This window comes from Mya arenaria, chromosome 13 (genome assembly GCF_026914265.1).
Source record: "Mya arenaria isolate MELC-2E11 chromosome 13, ASM2691426v1".
NCBI lineage: Eukaryota > Metazoa > Mollusca > Bivalvia > Myida > Myidae > Mya > Mya arenaria.
Genome location: NC_069134.1, coordinates 15,478,714 through 15,503,181, shown reverse-complemented (window position 1 = coordinate 15,503,181; position 24,468 = coordinate 15,478,714). Strand labels below are relative to the sequence as shown.

At 34.6% G+C, this 24,468-nt stretch overlaps 2 protein-coding genes across 2 annotated transcripts; both read left to right on the top strand.

Moving 5' to 3' along the window:
• Positions 1-4,311: 4,311 nt before the first annotated feature.
• LOC128213191 (thioredoxin-like) lies at positions 4,312-9,917 on the top strand. Its single transcript, XM_052918742.1, has 5 exons — positions 4,312-4,359; positions 6,849-6,953; positions 7,375-7,434; positions 8,379-8,444; positions 9,819-9,917. The coding sequence occupies exons 1-5, from the start codon at positions 4,336-4,338 to the stop codon at positions 9,879-9,881; spliced, it is 318 nt and encodes a 105-aa protein (XP_052774702.1). The 5' UTR covers positions 4,312-4,335; the 3' UTR covers positions 9,882-9,917.
• Positions 9,918-12,859: 2,942 nt separating this feature from the next.
• Positions 12,860-24,012, top strand: LOC128213190 (thioredoxin-like). The gene is made up of 5 exons (XM_052918741.1): positions 12,860-13,006; positions 19,093-19,197; positions 20,026-20,085; positions 22,220-22,285; positions 23,833-24,012. The coding sequence occupies exons 1-5, from the start codon at positions 12,983-12,985 to the stop codon at positions 23,893-23,895; spliced, it is 318 nt and encodes a 105-aa protein (XP_052774701.1). The 5' UTR covers positions 12,860-12,982; the 3' UTR covers positions 23,896-24,012.
• Positions 24,013-24,468: the final 456 nt, after the last annotated feature.

Genomic DNA, 24,468 nt, shown 5'->3' with positions numbered 1-24,468 from the left:
CATTTCTCATTTATGGTTTGCTTCTTTGTGGATTGAAACAGAAGGCTTATTTAAAACATGGTAAGAACTTGGTATTTTCGCTGATAAAACTATCGCTTGTATCTGACGTTTCTGTTGCATTTATATTTATGTAAAAATGTTAAAAGTAGATGCATTGGTTTGCAAGTTAACTGTCTACAAATATTCCATAGAAAGGTGAACACAAATATATAATGCAATGTTTAAAGCAGGCCATACTATATTGCTTGTGTTTTCAGGAGAACGTTGTGGCCAGGAGTTTTCTAGTGCTGATAATGTTGAGTTATGTAAACCAAGCATCTCTTGCTACTATACACCGGAGAACGGAAAGATCACTGGGCGAGCTACTGGCTGGATCAGATGTGCTTGAAAATAGACAAGACAATGCTGAACACGGCATGCATGGGACCATACCTGCTAGGCAGTTTAAGTTCGCATCTTTTTTTAACGCAAAGGCCTTCCCTTTCTTCTTTCCTTGGTTTTCATTTATTCGACCAATTTTATCAACAGCAAGTGAAAGCCAGTTTGTTCAGGATATAGTTGAACGAAACTCTGAGGTTGAACCAATAGGGGATGATCGATCCGAAGCTTTGGAACCTAATATTGGAGCGGAGACTAATGTAGATATACCGGAAGCTTTATTTGGCGGCGAAGAACCTGAGGAGATGGGACAAGAACCTGAAAATGTCGTTGATATTTTTGAAAGTGCTGCAGAAGAAACACCAAACATGGATTGGTCAAGTGAAGTTCCAGAAAGGGAAACTTTATTTGAACAAGAAGGCAACGGAGAACTCAATACTGAACTATTTGAACCAACAGAAACAGATGTTCAGGATGGTTTTATACAAAGTGACGATTCTTTGTTTTCTGAAGCATTGCAGGATGGTTTCGAGGGAGCTGAAACTGAGGATCTGAATGCTGAATCTTCAGATGTCAGTAACTCACTCTTGGATGATTTCGCCACAGCTACAAGTAGTCAGGAAACGGAAATGGTGGTTGGAAGTGAAAACGAGAATATGTTCGATACTGTTGAGCAAAAAAGTATTGCAGACAAGGTTGGTGAACATAGTTTTGAAAATGTTGCAGACAGCGATGCTTGGTCGGAAGAAGGATTACCTTTGAATGAACATTTCGAAAGAGTGGAACCAGTCAGCGAAACCAATACTGAAACTAGCGATTTTATTATTTTTCGACCCGAAGACGTTATTTGAATATTAAAAAAATAATTGAACTGTTTTGTTAATTCAGGGATATAATATGATAGGGCTTTGACTTCACACTATGGACCTTTGTTAAGTGTCAGAATTTAGAAAAAAAAAACATGGCGAGAACTATACATGTTTCATCGCGGTTTACATGAAAAGTGGGTAAAAAGCCATCACATACAGGAACTGCTTATGTTTTTCCCATTCCAGAGTATAACGCGATAAACATAAATGAAACAGGTTTTACTCATCAAACTTTATATACGAGTATATTTCAACAAAAATATTATGTATGTCAGTACTACAGACCATACCCTATAAATAGTTCTTTTTTTTGTTATTTAAGCGCATGTTTATACACAACAGCAATGTTAATGTAAAATAATAACCTAAGATCTTGTAAATAGAAAATTGTTTATTCTCATTCCCATGCGTGTTTAATGGTATGTTATTTAATAAAATCGTGTTAATAAATGATGAAATATGCAGTGTGAACTCCGGTATTTTCTGAGTTTGCCATTACAATAAACAATAACACGAATTAAACGCAATGACATCCTTTTGATGACAAAACAATGTACACGAAGTTCATTGACAGTAAATATATCTGGTGTCCATACTGAGACTCTTGAAATGCTTTTCAAGGTTTAGGGAACCTGATTATCTAGGTTGCTAAAGTTTCTTTCTATGAATCGGAACCCCGATTGACATGTCAGTCTTTTTGCAATATATGGAGGTCATGAACATCTAGAACGGAGTGGTTCATATCACAGGAATTTATTTCAAAATCAATAAAATAATTACGGATGAAAGGACTTTATTTTGTGATCTGCAACGTATTTACGGGTAAGCGATTTCCTAAACAGGTCAATTATTTATTCAAAACATTCTATTTTATTCTAATGTTATTCTAAAGATGAAAGTAGTTTAGATATTATCCAATGAAACCATGTTATTATTATAAAGGGCGCTCCGAACTAAAAGTCCAGAAATCATAGTTAACTGTACTATTTTATCATATAGATTTAGTACCTCCTTTTTAAAGTGACACTCATATTCAAAATATATACACATGCTAAACAAACATAAATTTTGAGTGATACAACTTTAACTTCTTCCTAAGTAATGTATTTATGGTAAATTAATTACTGATGTCAAGATTGTAATTGTGTAATACCTGAAATCGCAGGCACATTAAATGATTGGTGAGTGCTAAAAAAATTACAGTGATCAATTATCGTCTCACAAGGTAGAAATACCGTGTTTTTATGCACCTTTCTTTCAAATTAAATTCGGTATCCGTCATAAATACCCTTGATTTCGACATTTATACATCCGTTTTGGAATATTAAAACAATGTATTAATTGTGGTAAATCTTATTTGGGAGTAAGAGTGCATCTTTAAAGTATGAGTATCCCATATTCAAACTAATATTTATACTAAAACCTTACACATCCAATGCCTTGCCATTAGCGGACCCGGGGGTGGTGGCACACCCTGCAACCGTCCCCTTTAATCGTCCAAGTTTACTATGCATTTCAATATAGAGTAAAATAGAATAAAATCACCCACAATGTACCATACTGATTTCTAGAAAGTGGTTAAATTTTCTTTGGGGAGTACACCCGAACCCCCCTGCCAACTCAAAATGAATTTCTGTTCGGAGGGAGGGGCGCAATTCTAAAGATTACGCCCCTTAGTACCCCCCCACCATCTAAAGCCAAATCCGCCCCTGCTTGCCTCGTTGCTATAGTAGTGTTAAACAATACAAACAAATCAAAACAAACAGACACGGAAACAAAGGGATTAATATGTTAATAATCGTTAAACAAACTCGTCGTATAAGGCACAATAAGTCGTTTACTAATATACACAGAAACAACGTATGTCTTCAACAATATTTCAGAAACTCAAATGACATAGCCATACCCAGTGACAAGCATACATGTAAGTCACAAGGGTTGTGTAAAAACAAAACTATCTGCATCAAATAAGCATCTGCATTTTATTTTTTCGTCGTTTTCAAGTCGATGCTGGCTGGGATGAGGCTCATATTTATTATTTTGTAAGTATTGATAGATGTTAGGTCAGACAAGTGTGAGCTTATGCGCATTTGATATTTAAGAAAAAAACACTACAGAAACAAGCTCAGTAAGCGAAAGTTTAAACATAAACCCCGTTTAATAGCACAGGGTAAACACCAATTACATAGACCACAAAAACAAACACCCACAAAACCAGAAGCATGGAACAACAGCACAAAGCTCCACAAACAACACAGTACATATATAATACTTTATTGGAACTAGGGGTGTTTATCAAAAGTTGTTACATACCGTATTGGAACGGTCAGTAACATTTTAAATATTAACTTGGGGTTTAAACCAGTTTGTAAACTCTTGTTCCGATGAACTCGTGTGTCACTGACCGTTCAAAGTGGAAAACCCATCATTTATTTATAAACCTATGTATATTATCAGGATTTATATTTAAATGTTTGACTTACAGGCATGCACCTTTAGTTTTCATTTTAATATTGATTCAAATCGATTTTCTTAAAAACGAGTGTTCATTGTAAGACCACGAATGCTAATCCATACAGCAAATAATGGTGTTCATGCTTGAAAAGCTTGTTATACCTTATCATGTTCGTAATACCTTACGTTGATCAATATTGACATGCATGTAATACTTATTATAACCCTTTGATAACCCGAACTCCGAACAATAGTGCACAATACTATACTACGAGGTCATGCCCTACCCATTATGTGGCCATTTGAGGCCGCTGCAATCTAGGCTGTTTTCTTGTCCTTCAAACAGAAGATCCCGTGAAGAATAAAATTATGAGAACGTTATGTCTAAACTACTGACCAATACCTGTTGACTTGTGGACACAATTTGAGTTTTACAAGTGTATATTTACAGCTGTAACAATACTTGTTTATACAGTATTACACATTTATAAAATGAGATTGGTGCCGCTTCTAAAATATGTTTTATTGGCCTTGCTTGCTCACCATGAGTGTCCACACTGTCCAGTTTATATTGATTATTTGAAGAGGAATTTAATGCGTTACACTAGATATTTCAGTGTAAATTAACGTAAAAATGGTGAAATTTCTGGAAACTAAGGTAAGAGTTTGTACTTACAAGTGAAAATGTAATGTTTTCACGTTCAATTATTGTTTTCTATATACATGCACATATATATATGATTTTAACTCGTCATGTAAAATATTCTCAAATAAGTGTCATATATCTGTAATATGTAGGAAAAGCTATGTTGACGTGCATTGACGACGATCCCACCAGGATTGGCTGAACTTACGAACTAATCAGTTATATTTCAGGCTGATGCTTCTGACACAGATTCTTTGTATGGTGAATATAGACTTAACATATCTGCATTGTGTGTCACATACGTATCGTTTTGAACTTTGTGCAGCTTCACACAGTATGTGATTTGAATAAGTGTACAATACATGTCTCAACTTTTATCCAATTCAATTCAATTCAATATTTTATTTCATTAAACATATTTGATAGGTTTATGGCAAATACATAATACAAGTACATTTCAAAGGCATTTGCAGAGTGAATCCACTCACTGTTATAGATATAATAATACAATTCAGTCGGTCCTACTCAAGATTGAATACCACGTTTACGATACTTCCACTGTTGTCATTGTTGTCATTAACAACCTCAATTGATTGTTGATGAGTAAGATGATATTCTTACATCGTTGTTGGTTAATCCGTTGTTGTATCTTTCGTACAATACCATACGCTCTTTGTTTTTTCATGAACTTTATTGGTAAAAATACTTTACGCAGACATATTCGTAATACGTTGCCAAGTATAAGGGTTCTTCAAAAAGTGTAGATATGGGGTCAATATCATGAGAGTCATAATAAATGGAAGAAATGCTGTATTTACATTATATCACCATGTACACAAACACATTTTCATCAACCCTTCGTGCATAATTCACAATTAATTATTCAATATTGAAGTTATACTCGGATACTCCCCCTGTAAACTACAAACGCATTTCTCAAATGAGTCTACCCATTTTCAAAAACCGTCAGCCATTTGTGCATTTTTCATAATTTAATATTTATTTATAGTCGGAACTATGAACAACAGTAAACATCAGATACGTATAGCTTTTGACAGACCAGCTAGTCATTTTGCTAAGCAGGAATATGGAGTAGTACTGCACGAGCGAAAAGTCATCACTAACTTTTGCTACGGTATAACTGTTGCATGGACTGTTCCAACCATTAGAGCATAGTATTCCGTTTCGTTTGGTCATCGCACACACAGCTAGTATTTCCGTCAGTGGGGTCCAGGGTCGCTCTGACCATTTACGGGAGACAACCGGTACAACCTTGCGCCGAAGAGGTTATGAGGCGCTCTGACCATTGACGGGAGACAACCTGTACAACATTGCGCCGAAGAGGTTATGAGGCGCTCTGACCATTGACGGAAGACAACCGGTACAACCTTGCGCAGAAGAGGTTATGAGGCGCTCTGACCATTGACGGTAGACAACCGGTACAACCTTGCGCCGAAGAGGTTCTGAGGTGCTCTGACCATTGACGGGAGACAACCGGTACAACCTTGTGCCGAAGAGGTTCTGAAGCGCTCTGAATATCGGTATCGATCTGGATTTGTAGAAACGAGAATATATTGTTTTATCACATTTTCATTTGGATATGTAAAGCAAAAAACTGCCCGCGTTTGTATATGGGCTTGAGAATAAGCCTCTGCTTCCCTTAAACAATAAAAAAAAACTATATTGGGTTACTTAGTTAGAATAATACATACATTTCCTTTTCTCATAAGCGATATACAAAACCATTAATGGCCTTCTACGATCATACTTGTCAGTCAAATGTGCTATTTCCCTACTACTTGACAGTGGCCATCTTAAATACTTTATACCAGCTTTGGATTTTAATCCTTCTAGATATTTTATAATCATCACCAAAAAAGCTTTGTTAATATAAGTCAACTTTTTATTCGATTGGTTTGATTGAATTGGCAACTCAAACGATTTTTAACTTTATTAAAAAAGTTAAATAATAAATATTGACCAGTGTTAATGAGTTATACTACTTCAAAATTCAATAGCTGTCATTATTTCATCAATTTTTACAATAATTTGGTAGATGTATTCTTTACCGACATGTTCCAAAAGGAGTTATGTGCAAAATGGCGATTAAAGCATATTACCCCCCCCCCCCCCTAATTATATAACCTGTTGAAGAACCCTCGCATTACATAGAAAACAGTGTAGTTTCTTTTGCTCGTTCCTTAGCCGATGCGAAGGGGAAGGGAATGACTTTCCGTGTCGGAAATATGAATTAAAGAGTTATAGCTTAATCTAATGTCACTCTGCAACATTTACTGCGATATCTGCCAAGTCCGTTACTTAAAATCAGGGCAACCTTTCTGTTCTGTGAAATCAACATTCACGAGAGAATATATCAGCATTTTTTCCTGTCTAGACCTATTAAATGGATTACTAGTTTTGAGTTATTGATGTACCCATTAAATTAAACGTTTTGTCTGTTTTACAATTGAAAGGATAACTTATATAATTTTACCCTTCAGGCGGACTTCGATGCTGCACTGTCGGCGGCAGCAGGAAAGCTAATGGTGGTGGACTTCACCGCCTCCTGGTGTGGACCCTGCAAGATGATCGCCCCTGTGTTCGAGGTAAATATTTGCTTTGTCTACAGGCTTATATGTGTTATGCCAGAAGTGTAAAAACGCATCTTCAGACTCGAAATAAACTAAACAACATATATACTTATTTTCGGCATTTTTACCATTTATATTGTCAATTGTCATTAAACTTAACGCGAAGCGAAGAAAACAGAAGCAAAAAACATTAATAAAGCGTATCAAAGTCTCCATTTGAAACATAAGAGTTTGAAAACGGGTAACCTTTTCTTCAATTGAGAAATAGCAAACATCATAATATAGAGGAGCTCGTTTAAGAAATGCCAATATTTGTCTTCACATTTATTCAGATACATGTGCATCTATCTATTTCTATTTTAACTGAATACAACTGTTTAAACTAACCATCTCTTCATTTAGGCATTACCAGATTTGTTTGTTTGTTTTGTTTTAGGGCTTGAGCCAAGAACACGCAGATGTGGACTTCTACAAAGTGGATGTTGATGCTAACGCGGTAAGTCATGTTGAAGTAAATTGTCTTAGCTGCACTAGGTATGTATATATATATATATATATATATATATATATATATATATATATATATATATATATATATGAATCCAAATGTAGACTTTATTAATGTTAAATTCCAAATTTGTTTCGAAATTGTAATTTTTAACATATGATCAGCCCGTGTATGATAACGAGTCTCAAAATATGAATGACCTTAATTCGTGTCTCGTCAATAACAAACCTCTTTCGGCAATAGTTTTTTTTTAAGTCATTTAAGGAAACTTTTCTCAGCCAACATTATACCAGCGTATCGTTTACTTTAAAAAAAAAAAAAACAACGTGTATAGCATAACGCGTATTGCTGTAATAAGCAAAACTGGAAATCCTGGTTATTCACAATATCCCTTTGAAAATACTTTCATCAGATCTTAATGCAAACTAGATCGCGTCAGATAGCGTTTGAGCAAACCTTATCAAAGACGGCTTTGATTTCTTTTCGCATTTTACAGAGCCATACAGCGAACTTTTAAAATTTGTACTTACTTTTGAATAACAAATGCTATAATTGCTAGGCATTATATAAATATTAACACAGAGACCATTGTAGAATTGACAGAAGGTGCTTGATTTGAATAACAAACACGCCTTACTAACGCAATATTACGTGTATGCTTAAAGTCGATTATTTTCAGGAAAAAAATCAGTATATGATAATCTGTGTGTATTTAACTATTGATAAATACGCTAACTTCGATAAATAACCTGTCGTAAAATTTGCTCAACTCATTAACTCAATAAATATTTTCCCTTCCATTTACTGTTGAGTAAATGAAGAAATGTAAGTTTTCAGAATTTTTGGCCTACCCTATAGACATTTCTATTAGTTTGCAAACACTCTTATTAAAATAATTTGAAAACATAATACAATGTTCTGAATATTTTCAGGACACCTCTGAAAGCCAGGGAATCTCTTGTATGCCGACGTTTAAACTCTACAAGAATGGAGAAGTGGTACATAAATATATATCACTTTTTTGGATTTGTATATTATCTGACCACACGCACACACGCACACACGCACGCACGCACGCACGCACGCACGCACGCACACACGCACACACACACACATGCGTATATATAAATAAACATTTTTGGACTTGTTTCCCTTTGTTTATGTTATATTTAAATTAATTTAATATTTGAAAATGAGCCAGATAGTGAAACGATTTGCCTCGAAGTTCATTGTAAACACCTATTTTTAATGAATGGTCTATGTGTACATTTTGCCAGTTTTTGCGACTTGGCCATGTGGCTTTTAGGAGAATTAACATGTATAATACTCTACCCCTTTCCTTCGCACATTAGGTTACGTATAACGTATATATATATATAATTTATGATAAATGTAAATTACGATTATAAGATGCTTTTGTTTGACAAGTATAATGTTCTACAACGAAAACAATGTTGCGTAATAATCAATATTATTGCACAGATATTAACCAATTATTTCATACCCCTCGCCGGTAGGCGAAGGGGATATAGTATTGGTAGGCGGGGATGCGTATGTGCATCAGTGTGTGGCTGGTTGTGTGCGTCCGGGCAATTTTGTCCGAAGCATAACTTGAAAACTTCTTTAAGGTAATTATTTCTACATATACAGACAGATCGCATTTAGGAAATGTGCTGTGCACAAGAACCATTACTCTATGTGGGTATTTGTAAGTTATTGCCCTTTGTTAATGTTCCGGAGCATAATTTTTAGTATTTGCTTCAGGTAATGACTTCAACCTTTATATTCAAATACACCTCATTCAGGGGAAGTGCAGTGTACGAACAGTAACAATTACTCAAGCTGCGGTATTTTTGGACTTGTTGCGCTTTGTTTATGTTTATGTTTATTAGGAGAAGTGAAGTGCATAGAAACCATACATCTGGGTGCTGAATGTCTTTTACTTTTTCCATTGTTTAATAGTAGCCCTTTGTCGTAAGGCGTAAACTGAAAACACATTATTTTTTTATGAAATTATACACGGGTAAAACATGTTTGTTTTTTTGTGCTTAAAATATGTGTCGAATTATTCAAATAAAAAAGAACATCATATAAAACAAAAATTGTACACCCTAAAACTAGTTAATTTCATTAAAAAATACAATTGCCATTTGAACCTGTTATTGCTTTAAGGCCCTAACGCATATCGGGTGAAAACGGGAAATGATAGTATTTACAAACGATAACCACTTTACAGCTTTCGTTGAAAATACATTTTATTGTCAGAAAATGATGACAATGAGACACGACAAGTAAAACATGAGACATTTATTGCACTCAATGAATACTTCCGATGCAAGGCAAAGAACTATATATTTTCTCTCTTTTTACAGGTGGATACTCTAGAGGGAGCTGATAAAGACAAGCTGAAAGCCTTGATTGTCAGCAATAAATAGAAGTGCATATCAAAGGATAATGAACACATCATATTGCTTATTATTGCTGATTGCACACTTTTGTTTGACTGATAATAATTTGATTGCCTACTGTAACTGTGTTTGTCTTGCGCGCAATACATGTATTTAAGCACTAGTTCACTGTATTTCATTTTTACAAACATTATCTTACTCCTTGTCATGTCATGCTATGTCATGTAAGGTCGACTTGAGTGGGTTATCTGCCCCGGATAATGACTGAGAGTGTTCAATATTAATCTAATAAGTCCAGAATCTTCCAGTTGGTCCAGGGCGAATACTTGGTTCTGATTCGTTTACTTATTCGTTTTTAATGATAATGTTTAATGATATTTAAAGTGTTTAAAGAGAGGGCTTTTAGGCTGGTCCCTGTAGTTTCCAATGTTTAATTCCGACAGGGCACTACATTTAACTGTCACACGGCTCAAAATGAAGGATATTAATATAGTATATTGCTAGTTGCAATACAACTCATTTGCAATTTACCTGTTGCGTCTTGCCACTTTCGGTTTGCTGGTTGCGTGTACCATAGTTCTTCAATAATAATATCACACGAACGATACTAAGTGTGGCCTTGACCTTTGATGTCGGGACGTAGGTCTCGCACGCGACATGTCTTTATGCACCGAACACAATGAATGTTTTAATCACTATGTGCATGGCAAAGGTACAGCCCGGACACGACCAACTATACTGTAAATGTATAGATGCAGCCTTCGATAATAACTGTAGTTGTGACCGTGACTTTTGATTTAGGGACGTTGATCTTTCATGTGTCACGTCGTCTTTATGTACCTTACACATATGCAAAGTGATTTTAAAACCCCTCTCCGCTTGAAAAAGTAACAGCCCGGACACGATCTTCTATGCTGTATATGCATATATGCAGCATTCCATGTTCATGATTAAACTCCTTGAATTTTGAGATAGGGACATGGGTCTTGCACGTGACACGTCGTCTTTATTTACGTACGCATGAGTCATGTAGTTTTCAAATTGAAACGGAACTCTAATGCTTTAATTGACTTGTCTATCTTTCTTAAAATATATGGTGGTCGTTAATATCTAGAAAGGAATGGTAACTAGCATGGGCTTTATTTTCAAACGATACGATATAAAAACGGATAAAAGGACTTTAATTTTTGATCTGCAATGAAAATCGGTGTTGCCTAAATACCATACCACAACAGTTCACAACAAACAACAAACACAATATTATTTGGAAATCTGTTTATGGAGAAAGCATCTGGGAACACCGATATACACACACACGTTCAATACTTTACATTTCATAACAACATGCATGTAGATGTATTGTTTAAAAGTTATCATTTAGGTTAGTTAACATGTTCATAGCGTATATCATGTACAGTAATTAAAAGAGAACTTTCACCGTTTCTTAAAAAACTAAAAACAGATTTAAACCAAAGTGACGTCACCGGTTTTCTAAAGCAGTATGCCACCGAACGAAGCATCCGTGCGTATAACACCAACTGGTGATTATTATATTAAAAAAATGTTATCCTTATTCTCTCTATGTACGATGATATATTAATCCGGCTTTAAGACGACCAACCCATACTAGGTATACCTTTAACTTTGATTGATATATTGGAGTTATTCGTCCAAAAAATTTGTCTAGACGTCATTGGTAGCATTATTTATGTGAAAAACTGGTATGTTGGCATGTTCGGTATTAACGTTTAAATATAGCCTTTAAAAACATATATATTATTCATTTCTTTGAGCTTTTCTATAAACATATGTCTCATTCAAAAGTGAAAGTCCAATAAGTATATCAATAGCAAATAGATAAAGAGTCCAAATGAGTGTAGTAAGGTGTTTCTCAATCCAAATGCTTATTGCATATTTAATCAACCTCATCCTTGTCTGTGTGTCTCATGTAAAACTGTACACACATTGTGCTTGTGACAGGCTTAACACTCATTAATTTTATTTAAAGTATTAACGGAAATCCTTCAGACCACGAGCACTGGAACCGCCCCTACTTGCCTCTTTACTATAACAGTGGTAAACAAAACAAACACATATAAACAAATAGACACGGAAACAAAGGGATTAATATGTTAATAATCTTCAAACAAACTCGTCGTATTAGGCACAATAAGTCGTTTACAAATATACATAGAAACAACGTATTGCTTTAAAGAACGAGTATTTCAGAAACTCAAGTGAAATAATTATACACCTTGACAGGCATCCACATTAGTCAAAAGGTTGTTTTTTGTACCCCCCAGAACTCTCTGCATCATATAAGAACATGCATTTAACAGCACGAATCCCCACTAACAACACAGAACATATTAAATGTAATACTAGGGGTGTTATCAAGGATTGTTTGGTACCGCCTTGGGCCGATCATCAAGTGGAAATCCCACCATTTATTTATAAACCTATTTATATTATCAGGGTCTATATTTGAATGTTTGACTTAAGGCATGTCCCTTTAGTTTTCATTGCAATATTGATTCATATCGAAATATCAATACTTTTTCTTAAATAAGAGTGTTCTTTGTAAGACCACGAATGTTAATCGATACCGCAAATAATGGTTGTTTTATACTTGAAAAGCTTGTAATACCGTATCATGTTCGTAATACGTCGATGATCAATATTGGCATGCATGAAATAGATATTAGAACACTGTGATAACCCCAACTCAGAACAATAGTGAACAATACAATTCTTCGGTGCATTGTCCTATCAATTATGTGGCCATTTTAGGCCGCTGCAATACCATGCTTTTTTCTTGTCCTTCAAACAGAAGATCCCGTGAAGAATAAATTTATGAAGACGTTATGTCTAAACTACTGACCAATACCTGTTGACTTGTGGACACAATTTGAGTTTTACACGTGTATATTTACAGCTGTAACAATACTTGTTTATACAGTATTTCAGATTTATAAAATGAGATTGCTTACCGCTTTTAGGATATGTTTTATTGGCCTAGCATGCTCACCATGACTCACAGTGTCCTGTTGATATTGGTTATTTTGAAGAGGAATTTAATGCGTTGTACTAGATACTGCGGATACATTTCAGTGTGAACTATCCTAAAAATGGTGAAATTTCTGGAAACTAAGGTAAGAGTTTGTATTATCAAGTGAAAATGATATGTCTTCACGTTCAATTATTGTTTTCAAGATATATATATATATATATATATATATATATATATATATATATATATATATATATATATATATATATATATATATATATATATACACTATGGTTTTTAACTTTATATGTAAAATATTCACAATTAAGCTTTATATATCTGTAATACGTGGGAATGATATATTCAAACTTTTTGACGGCGATCCCACCAGGATTGGTTGAATTCACGAACTAATCAGTAATTATTCAGACTTATGGTTCTGACACAGATTTTGTGTATGATAAATATAGACTAAATTTGTGCAGTTGCACTCAGTATGTGATTTAAATAGGTATAAAATATATGTTAAAACATTTATAGGGTGAATCCATTAACTGTTAAAGGTATGATAGTATATTTCAGTCGGTACTACTCAAGATTGAACACCACGTTTTCGATACTTCCACTGTTGTCATTGTTGTCATTAACAACCTCAATTGATTGTTGATGAATAAGATAATATTCCTACATCGGTGTTGGTTCACCCGTTTTTGTATCGTTCTTACAATATCATACGCTCTTTGTTGTTCATGAACTTTACTGGTAAACATAATTTCAAAACGTAGAAAGACGTTGCCACCTACGAGGGTTCTTCAAAAAGTGTAGACATGGGGCCAATATTATGTGAACCATAATAAGCCCACATTATATTCCCCCTATACACAAATACATTTATCGTGCTATTTTTCTACCCATTGTCTAAAACCGTGCGTTATTCATATCTCAATATTAAGTTATAGTCGGGTATTCCCTTTGTACACAAACGCATTTCTCTAATTCTTCTACCCATTGTCTTCAACCGTCATCTATTTGTGCATAATTCATAATTCATTTTTAGACTATCTGCGCATGCACGCAGGTAGTCTTAAGGTTACACACCACCATTGTTATTTCCTATATAATTCAATGTAAAAGTATAATTTTCAGACAACATTTAAAGGCACTTCGAGCGAATGCAGGCTATGATAACCACATATATTCTTAAAGTACAAGCTTTAAATTACCTTTTAAGCCAATAAAAAGGGGGGTCAAGTTATTCCTAAGAAAAATCACTCCACTTGAAAAACAAACTCTAAAAATTGCACCGTCCGCCATGACAGATCTTCCAAAATGACCTTTCCACTATAGGGCAGCGGTTTATGCTTTAATTTCTACTCTAAATGATAAATCAAGCAAGAATAGATACTTAAGGTATAAAAGTTTCAGGAATAATGATAGTTTTGATTTACAGTGTATTGAGCATGTGAAAACATGTCTATCAATCATAAGAACATTTTTTTTTATTAAGAATTTTCCACACAACGGAAGTACATATGACGTAATGGTGACGTCATTCCTATAACTAAACCCGTCCCTGCATTTTTAATGAAAAACACTTTCGATTAGTCCTTCATACATAAATACACCCAAAGCTAGCTCAATCTGATAGTCTGTGTCAGGTTTTCCAGTTTCACTGCCTGTCACCCAAGTGCCTGTGCGTCTGTATTTTCTAAGGCGTTTTGGCCCAAAATGCCATTCTTTGAGGTTTTTCAACTGAACCTTGACTCAAATGGCATTCGAAGCATCAAATTGGGCAGTTCTACACATCTTTGCACACATTTCAAGTTCTCGCAGTCAAATTTTCACCAAATTTGGACATTTTCAGTGCTCGTAAGATTGCAGACGACTCATTTAAAAAGAAAAAATAGTTGAAAGTTGTGAAAACCGGGAAATTGCATATTTTGATCAACCGGACAAGATAAATGCATTTAATTGTGAAAATTTGCCAGAAATAGTGAAATGCAATACATTTCTTACCAAAAATAACACTTTTTAAACAAAGCAGTTTGGTCCCTTTTAGGTTACACACCACCATTGTTATTTCCTATATAATTCAATGTAAAAGTATAATTTTCCGACAACATTCAAAGGCACTTCGAGCGAATGCAGGCTATGATAACCACATATATTCTTAAAGTACACGCTTTAAATTACCTTTTAAGCCAATAAAAAAGGGGGGTCAAGTTATTCCTAAGAAAAATCACTCCACTTGAAAAACAAACTCTAAAAATTGCACCGTCCGCCATGACAGATCTTCCAAAATGACCTTTCCTCTATAGGGCAGCGGTTTATGCTTTAATCTCTACTCTAAATGATAAATCAAGCAAGAATAGATACTTAAGGTATAAAAGTTTCAGGAATAATGATAGTTTTGATTTACAGTGTATTGAGCATGTGAAAACATGTCTATCAATCATAAGAACATTTTTCCACACAACGGAAGTACATATGACGTAATGGTGACGTCATTCCGACCGCAAAATCCAAAGAACTACTTCTTTTCATGTCGTTTTAACCCTTTTTTGTATTAATGCGCGCTATCTTTAACAGAATGACGTCGAAACCATAAACATAGATAAGTTGTATTGCGGTCCGAGTATGTGTTCTTGTTTGTTCGGCTATTTCCGCGCTGTAATTCTGTATACTGGCGTTTTATTTTTAGCAGAAAATAACTATTTTTAGATCGCTATATTTATCAGATTAATGTGGGTCAAAATAACGGAGGCTCTGGTTGGAAGGTAACATGATAATGATATTCACTCTGAGTTTAAATGATACTGACTGCAAGTGTCCTATCGACTGCAGGGTTTTATAACCTGGCGTGACCCTGAACCACGCTTATTTTTTACGGTGTATTTTTGATATTACTTTTATGAGATAAGAAACAAAAATGATTGTCTGAATGTCAAAATAGTTGTATATCAGGTTTCGCGTTGCTAATGCTTCAAATACTATGATTTGCCTGCTAAACAATAACACAATTCTATTCATTCTATGACTTTTAGGCGTACACTTTTCTAATAAGATCTTTTCATTTTTTCGCATAAAAGCTTCGTTCGGTGTATTCTTGGCTTAGTTTAAGACATTAGGCTTTCAATTTATATAAGCACACATGCCCTGATACGACAAGTGAGTCATGCATACGTTTGGTTAAGCAAAGTAGAATTAAATCTGTAAAACATCGAAGCATTCATAACAGCACTAGTACTATTTCTACAAAGATACTTACATAAAACATAAATAACTTTAATTTATCAATAAAACTTGAAAAAGCACTATCATATTCTCATTCTTAGAACAGACAATTTCCGATAATCTAAAAATAGTTTCTTCAACCATTAACTGACCGACAATCTAAAAATAGTTTCTTCATACATTAACTGACCACATGATTGTCCTCACCGCGGGAAAAGGACCATCTGATATGCTCTGCATTTTGAAAGGAATTATTGCTAAAGTTGTTCGTAAAACAAAATCATTTTTCTTAAACAATTAGAACGTGTATGTTCATAAAAAAGCCTATCGTATGATATCTAATCAAAGCACCGAAAAACCTTTAGAAGCGATTGGAAGGGGCATGCATAAATACATGGGGGTTGGGGATACGTCGACTGAAGTGATAAGCTGTGCATTTTAAAAGAAATTATTGCTGAAGTTGTTTGTAAAAAAATGATTTTCCTTAAACAAAACGTGTATGTTCATAAAAGGAAATGATATATATGATGTATTATACTTTCCTATCGTATGATATCTAATCAAAGTAACGAAAAACCTTTGGAAATGATTGAAAGGGGTATGCATTGTAACCTTAACTACACGGGGATGTTATATCACGACGATTGAAGTGACTTTTATATAAACAAAATGACACCAGACGCCATAAAATAGATAGAGATATGTTGGTTTCCTCGCCCAATGTGGACACAAGCGTTCTTGGCCCTCGGCATAGTTTTCACTTTTAGCTATGTGCCCCTCACCCATCCCCACTGTTCAATTTTTTTTGCAACTCTCACATATTTGCCCGCAGATAGTCTTTCAGCGCATTCGCGCTTTGATTCAATACGTATTATAGTCCAAAACTATGATCAACAGTTTACATAAGTTATGTACAGCATTTCAACGACAAGCTTGTCAGCTTGCTTAGCAGGAATCAGGAATAGTACTGCACGAGCGAAAAGACATCATTAGATATTGCTACGGTGTAACTGTTGCATGGACATTTCTAACCCTTAAAGCATTGCGTTATATGTAGAGCGAACACACAGCGACAGAGTAGCAGTGCATGGTCTACGAAGCATTGCGTTTAGTTTGGTCATCGACACATTGCTAGTATTCCCGTCATTGGGGTTCTGAGGCGCTCTGACCATTGACGGGAGACAACCGGTACAACCTTGCGCCGAAGAGATTCTGGGGCGCTCTGAATATCGGTATCGATCTGGGTTTGCAGAGATTAGGATAGAGGGATATACGATCTGGCTCGTAAAGCCATTAGCTGTACATATTGCTTTGAACGTAATTAATTGTGCTGACTGCTGAATCAAATGCAACGCACACCTTACGGCCGACCCGATATTAACACCAAGACCATAGGGCTCGGCACTTCACGGCGTAGGCAAAGCAACGGAAATCGTGATAATAAGGCACAGACACATTCTTATTTAAATGCCATTTCTGGTATATCCATATATATTGGGAAGTGCACTTTAAATGGAAAACAACCTTTCTAAGTTCATTTTACTTAGTCAGAACAATAAATATATTTCCTTTTGAAATCCCTATCACATAAGCGATATATCAAACCAGGTATCGCCTATCTCCTTCTACGGTCATACTTCACAGTCAATGATACTCTTTCCGTATCTAACGGTGGCCATCTTAAATACTCTTGACCAGCTTTGGATATCTTAATCCATCTTGATAGTTCATAACATCACGAAAATAGCTTTTGCAATATTATTCAACTCTTCATACGATTGGTTTGATTGAATTGGCAACTCAAACGATGTTTAACTTAATGACAAAAGTTTAATGAAAACAATATTGACCAGTACTCATGATATATACTTCTTTATATTTATACTTTAAATTAAATAACTTTGTAAAAAAATCAGCAATTTCTACAATATTTTGGTAGATTTATTTTTTACCAACATGTTCCCGGAGTTATGAGCAAAGTGGTGATTTAAGCATATTATTTCTCCCACCTCAGATAAGTAGATCCATTAATTTAACCATGCTAAAAATTCTTATCTTGCCCACGGGCGAAGATAAAATGCCCGTATGGAACTTCTTTTTAATGGTCGCCACATTGTAATTACCTCCCTTGTTGAAGACTGTCGTCTGTAGCGCATCATGGAAACCTTGTCTTGTGGCAATATTAAGAACGCTAGTTAATTATTTCTCGCTTCAAATGTCATCAGAAAACAATTTTCACGCACCTTTCAAGAAATAATGCTTCACTCTTCTTAGAACTATTTTAAGACCAATTAGACCATTTACATACTCTGAATCACTGCGCGAATATCCATGACAACCACGACTTATCGCATATCAGTACGCAATTATTTTCACTAAGCACAAAAGAGTTCCAGCAAAAAAACAACATTTTTACTTAATTTTGTTTAACTGAGGTGGGAGAAAAAGCATCTACCATAGCCGCTCGTGTAAGATAGGTTCATCCCGACCCTCGCGCAGGGTGTTTTGCGGAAACTCGGTAAACCTCGTTTCCGCAAAACACCCTACGCTCGGGTCGGAATGAACCTATTTTACACTCTCGGCCATGGAAAATACTTATAATCCTTCATAGTTTAACCTTTTGAAGAACCCTCGCAAAACATACAGTGTAGTTTCTTTTTTTTGTTCTTTGGGTTTATTATCCGATGTAAAGGGGTGGGAGTAACTGTTTCTCTTCTTTGGTGAATTTGTGTATGTATCAATGAGAAAGAAGTTATAGCTAAATAATAATGTGACCTTGTGACATTCACTACGATATCTGCCAACTCCGTTACTTCAAATCAAGTTTACCGTTCTGTTCGGTGAAATCAACATTCATGAGAGAACATATAAGCATTTTTTTCTATCTAGACCTTTCAAATAGATAACTGATTTTAGCTATTGGAGAACCCATTCAATTAAACGTTTTCTCTGTTTTACCATTGAAAGCATAACGTATATTGTCTTAACCTTTAGGCGGACTTCGATGCTGCACTGTCGGCGGCAGCAGGAAAGCTAATGGTGGTGGACTTCACTGCCTCCTGGTGTGGACCTTGCAAGATGATCGCCCCTGTGTTTGAGGTAAATAGTTTGCACTGTCTACAGGGTTTATATTTTTATTCCGGACGTGTAAATTCGCATCTTCAATATATATGCATAAATCTACAGAAACATGCTCAGTAGCAAAAAGTTTAAACATAAACCCGGTTTAGTGGCAATGGGCAAACGCCAAAGACATAGAACACAAAATCACAAACAAGAAACATAGTACAGCACAAACCTCTTCAAACAGCACAGTGCATAAATACTATATATATATATATATATATATATATATATATATATATATATATATATCTATCTATATATATATATATATATATATATATATATATATATATATATATATATATAGTTGGTATGTTTATCAAGAATTGTTAGGTACCGCCTTGGAACGGTCAGTAAAATGTAAATTTACTGGGGGTTTAAACCAGTTTATGTGCAAACCTCACTCTTATCCCAACAATTCTTAAAAAAGATAAAACGCAAAAGGTAAATCTTATCAAAGTATGTATTAACTTGAGGAAACTTATCAATAAAACAAATAATAATAAAAAACGAAAAGGTAAACACCAAGTACCTCAAGCCCGAAATAAACTTTACAGCATATATACTTGATTTCGGCATTTTTACCATTTGCATCGTCAATTGTCATAAAACTGAACGAGAAATGAAGAAATGGTAGCAAAATCATTATGATGAAGCTTATCATTTTGAACGTTTTTAATTGAGAAATATATTATTTCTTTTCTATTTTGTGCATCTATCTAATTTTAATTGAACTGAATACAACTGTTTAAACTAACCTTCTCTTTATTTCGCCAGATTCGTTTGTTTGTTTTGTTTTAGGGCTTGAGCCAAGAATATGATGATGTGGTCTTCTACAAAGTGGATGTTGATGAGAACTCGGTAAATCATGTTTTAAGTAAATTATGTATGTTAAAATATGTATATATGTTTAACTCCAAGATGGTGTTGAAAAACTGAAATGCATGTGTTTTCACTCAAAATGTCAACTTTGTTTAACTATTAAAAAAGCAAAAATAAGTTTCATTGGCAAACCGGCATCTTGCATTTGGTCATTTACAAATAATATCAACAGAAATATGACCAAGACATAAACGTGTATAGAAAATAATAATATATAATAATTTAATACACAAAAAAATATGTTTAAATAAATATGAGACCAAAAATAAGCTTTGTGTTTAATGTTTAATGTAATACATTTCAATAAATCATACAATCTAGCAAAATAGATATAAAAAATATAAACAATTCAAGAAAGCCAAGACTATGAAGCAGCTGTTGTTCGGAGTTTAACCTCTCGGAATAACAGAGCATCTGAAATAAATCTGACAATATTGTTAATAACCGAAACATTGTCACAGGATTCCTAAACTTAACTAAGCTAGGATTCTTAAATTGTATGTAATATTCGGATTCAACAATATTCTGCTTACATAATTTAAAATGCATAAAACATGTATAATTTTATATATCTGTATATTTGTTTTGGAACTGAGCAATCGGAAAAAGCTATATCAACATTAAGATATGAAGTTAACCTTCCCTTAAGCCAATCAGAGGCCTATGCTCTGCTGTGCTGAAAATTAGCGGTACGATATTGAAGTGACACTCTTATTTTAAATCAATACATACACATATATTTACACCTCAACTTCCATTCCTTAAATGAACTGCCTTTCGGCAATTCGATTGATGAACGCAACATCTTCGGATATGTTCGGATCGTTATTCATTGCATAGCAATATACATGGGAGCTATTGATCTTGTTATTGGTTGTATTGTGTCTGCAGGTCCCGTAAAATATAGATCAACATTTTTAAAAGTGTTAGTTTATTATATTTTAAATATATTGGTACCAGAAGGGTTTCAATTTTACGTTTTAAAGTGATTTCATGTGGTTGATCTTTTCCCGCGTTATTGTGACGTCATTTGAAAAAAAATGTTTCCGGTTATAGTCGGGTCGTTCTATTTACAGAATGGGTAAGAACGGATTACTGAAAGGTTTTCTTAAATGAAATGAAGTATTTTTTTTAACAATTCTTGAATGAAATGATGAACTATTGGTATAAATATAAGGAATGAATTGCGGGATTGATGTCATTATCGGGGATATGAACGCAATTGGGTTGGTCAAAGTACGCGTGGAGTCCTTCGGACTCCACACACATTGACCAACCCAATTGCGTTCATACCCCGATAATGACATCAACCCCGCAATTCATTCCTTAAGTATTACAAACATTTTGAGTGATACATCTTTAACTACTTACTAAATAATGCATTTAGGGAAAAAATTGATTGCTGATAGCATCATTGTAACCGTGTATCTAATTGCTGAAAACGCTCTGTATTAAATGATTGGTGAGTGCTAAAAGATTAACTGTGATCTACTATCGTCTCAAAAAGTAGAAATACCCTGTTTTATGCACTTTTCTTTCAAATTAAATCTTGTCTCCTTCATTAGAACCATTGTTTTGGACATTTATTCGTATTTTTTTAGTATACTATAATAATTGTATCAATCAATTATGGTAAATCTTATTTGGGGGTAAGAGTGCATCTTTAAACTGAAGTTTCAAATATTTTCGTAAAATGAACTCTTTCACATTTAAACTGCTTGCTCATTAATGTTATCACGTGTGCGCTCTCCGTCTCAAAATATGAATGTCCTAGATTCGTGTTTCGTCAATAGCAAAAGCTTTCAGCAATATTTTACTTTTCTTTTTAAGTCATTTAACGAAACTTTTCACAACCAACATTATACTTGCATACCATTTCCTTTTAACAACAAAACATTGCGTTTTGTTGTAATGAGCAATATTGGAAATCCTGGTTATTCACAATTTCCCTTTGAAAATACCTTTATCAGATCTTCATGCAAACTAGAAAATCAAGTACTTTTGTCAGAATAGGGACTTAGCAAAACGTACGATAGACAACTTTTATATTTTCGCATTTTACAAAGCCATACAGCTAACTTTGTAATTAATACAATTTTCTGCATATTTGCAGGAAACATCTGAAAGCCAGAAAATCAGTTGTATGCCGACGTTTAAACTCTACAAGAATGGAGCAGTGGTACATAAATATATATTTTACTTGTTTTTGGATTTGTATATTTTCTGACAACACACACGCGCACGCGCACGCACACGCACACGCACACGCACACGCAAACGCACACACGCACACACACACACACATATGTGTGTGTGTTTGCTATACAGTTTTTCATGAAACCACTTAAATTTTTTAGTAAAGTTTGATTGAAACTGTATTTGAAAATGAGCCAGATAGCGATTCGCTTACCCTCGAAGTTCAGTGTATACAGTTATTATTGGCCATGGCGCTTTCAGGAGATTTTACATATATAAAACGCTGCCCCCTTCCTTCGTACATTAGGTAACATATACATATATATAACGAATATAAGATGCTTTTGCTTGTCAAGTTTTAAAACGAAAACAATGTTCAAAAAACAATATTATTGTACAAATATTAAGCATAATTCATACCCCCGCCGAAAGGCGAAGGGGACATAGGTATTGATAGTTGGGAATGCGTATATGCTTCAGTGCGTGAGGGGTTGTGTGCGTCCTGGCAATTTTATCCAGAGCATAACTTAAAAAATCATTGAAGTATTTACTTCAAACTTCGTATACAGACAAATCGCTTTTAGGAAATGTGTAGTGCACAAGAACCATTACTCTGGGAAAGTTATTGCCCTGTTCCGAGACACACTGACTTGCAGTCTTTGAAGTATTTGCTTCACACTTAATATCTAGCTGTACATGCATCTCGTTGAGGAGAAGTAAAGTGCACAGGGACCATACTTTTGCTGCAAATTTATTTGAGTTATTGCCCTTTGTTAATTTCATATTTATTTTTGTCCGGAGCATTACCCGCCAATTTCTTTCGGTACGGACTTCAATTTTTTTATTTAGATACACTTTATTCAGAAGATGTGTACATACAGTGACAATTACTTTAGCTGCAGTATTTTGGAAATTGTTGCGCTTTTTTTTAATATTTTTATTAGGAAAAGTGAAGCGCGCAGAAACCCTAATTCTGGGAGCAGTATTTTTTTTTATTTTATTCCATTATATAAAAGTAGCCCTTTGTCGTTAGGCGAAGGTGATCACTTTCTTTATTACCCTAAAATAAGTTCAATTGAACAACACCAATGTGTTTCATGTTGCTTCGTATAGCTTTGAATTGATTCATTACGGCTTGGAAATGCATTACTTCATTATCAGCTTCATTTGAGACAAAATGCATGCAAAATGCGTCTTTCTTTTTCAAAAAAGAATGCATTTGTTTCAGATAACTGTCATAATAACCTGGTATTCCTTAACGCCCCAACCGCCTAACGGGAGAAAACGGGAAATTATAGGATTTGCTATGCATGTTCATTCAGAAAATCTTTCAGTATATGCAATTCTGGCCCTATCTAAACCGAAACCCAAGCTCTGCAAACAATAACACTACTTTATAGTTTTCGTTGATAACACCTTTAATTGTCAGAAAAGGGTGGCAATGACAAGAAAAACACGAGACGTTTATTGTACTCTATTAATACTTCCGATGCAAGGTAAAGAACTTTATATTTTCTTTCTTTTTTACAGGTCGATACTCTAGAGGGAGCTGATAAAGACGAGCTGAAAGCCATGATTGTCAAAAATAAATAGAAGTGCAAATCAAAGCATGACGAACACATCGCATTGATAATCAAGTCTGATTTATGTCTTTTGTTTGACTGATAATAATTTGATTGTCTGGATATTAATAGATGTATTTAACCACTAGTTCACTGTATTTTATTGTTACAAACATTATCATACTTCTTATACAAGCTGCTGTGTCATGTAAGGTCGACTTTAGTGGGTTATCTGCCCCGGATAATGACTGAGAGTGTTCCAGAGTAATCTTATAAGTCGAGAATCTTCCAGTTGGTCCTTGTCAATCACTTGGTTCCGTTTCATTGACTCATTCATTGTTAATGATTTGATTGAATGGTAATTAAAGTATTTAAAGTTACAGCTTCTATGTTGGTCCCTGTAGGTTTCAATGTTTCATTCCGATCTTTGGACACTGCATCAAAATGACACACGACTCAAAACGAAGAATTTTGTATTGTATTTCACCTTCAAGGTGTATTATCAGGTTTTTAAAGACACACAATGCCCAAGTTTAACTCGGGTATGTTTAAGACAACAAATAAGCCTCACCAATTCGAAACTGCGGAACTTTTAACTATAATG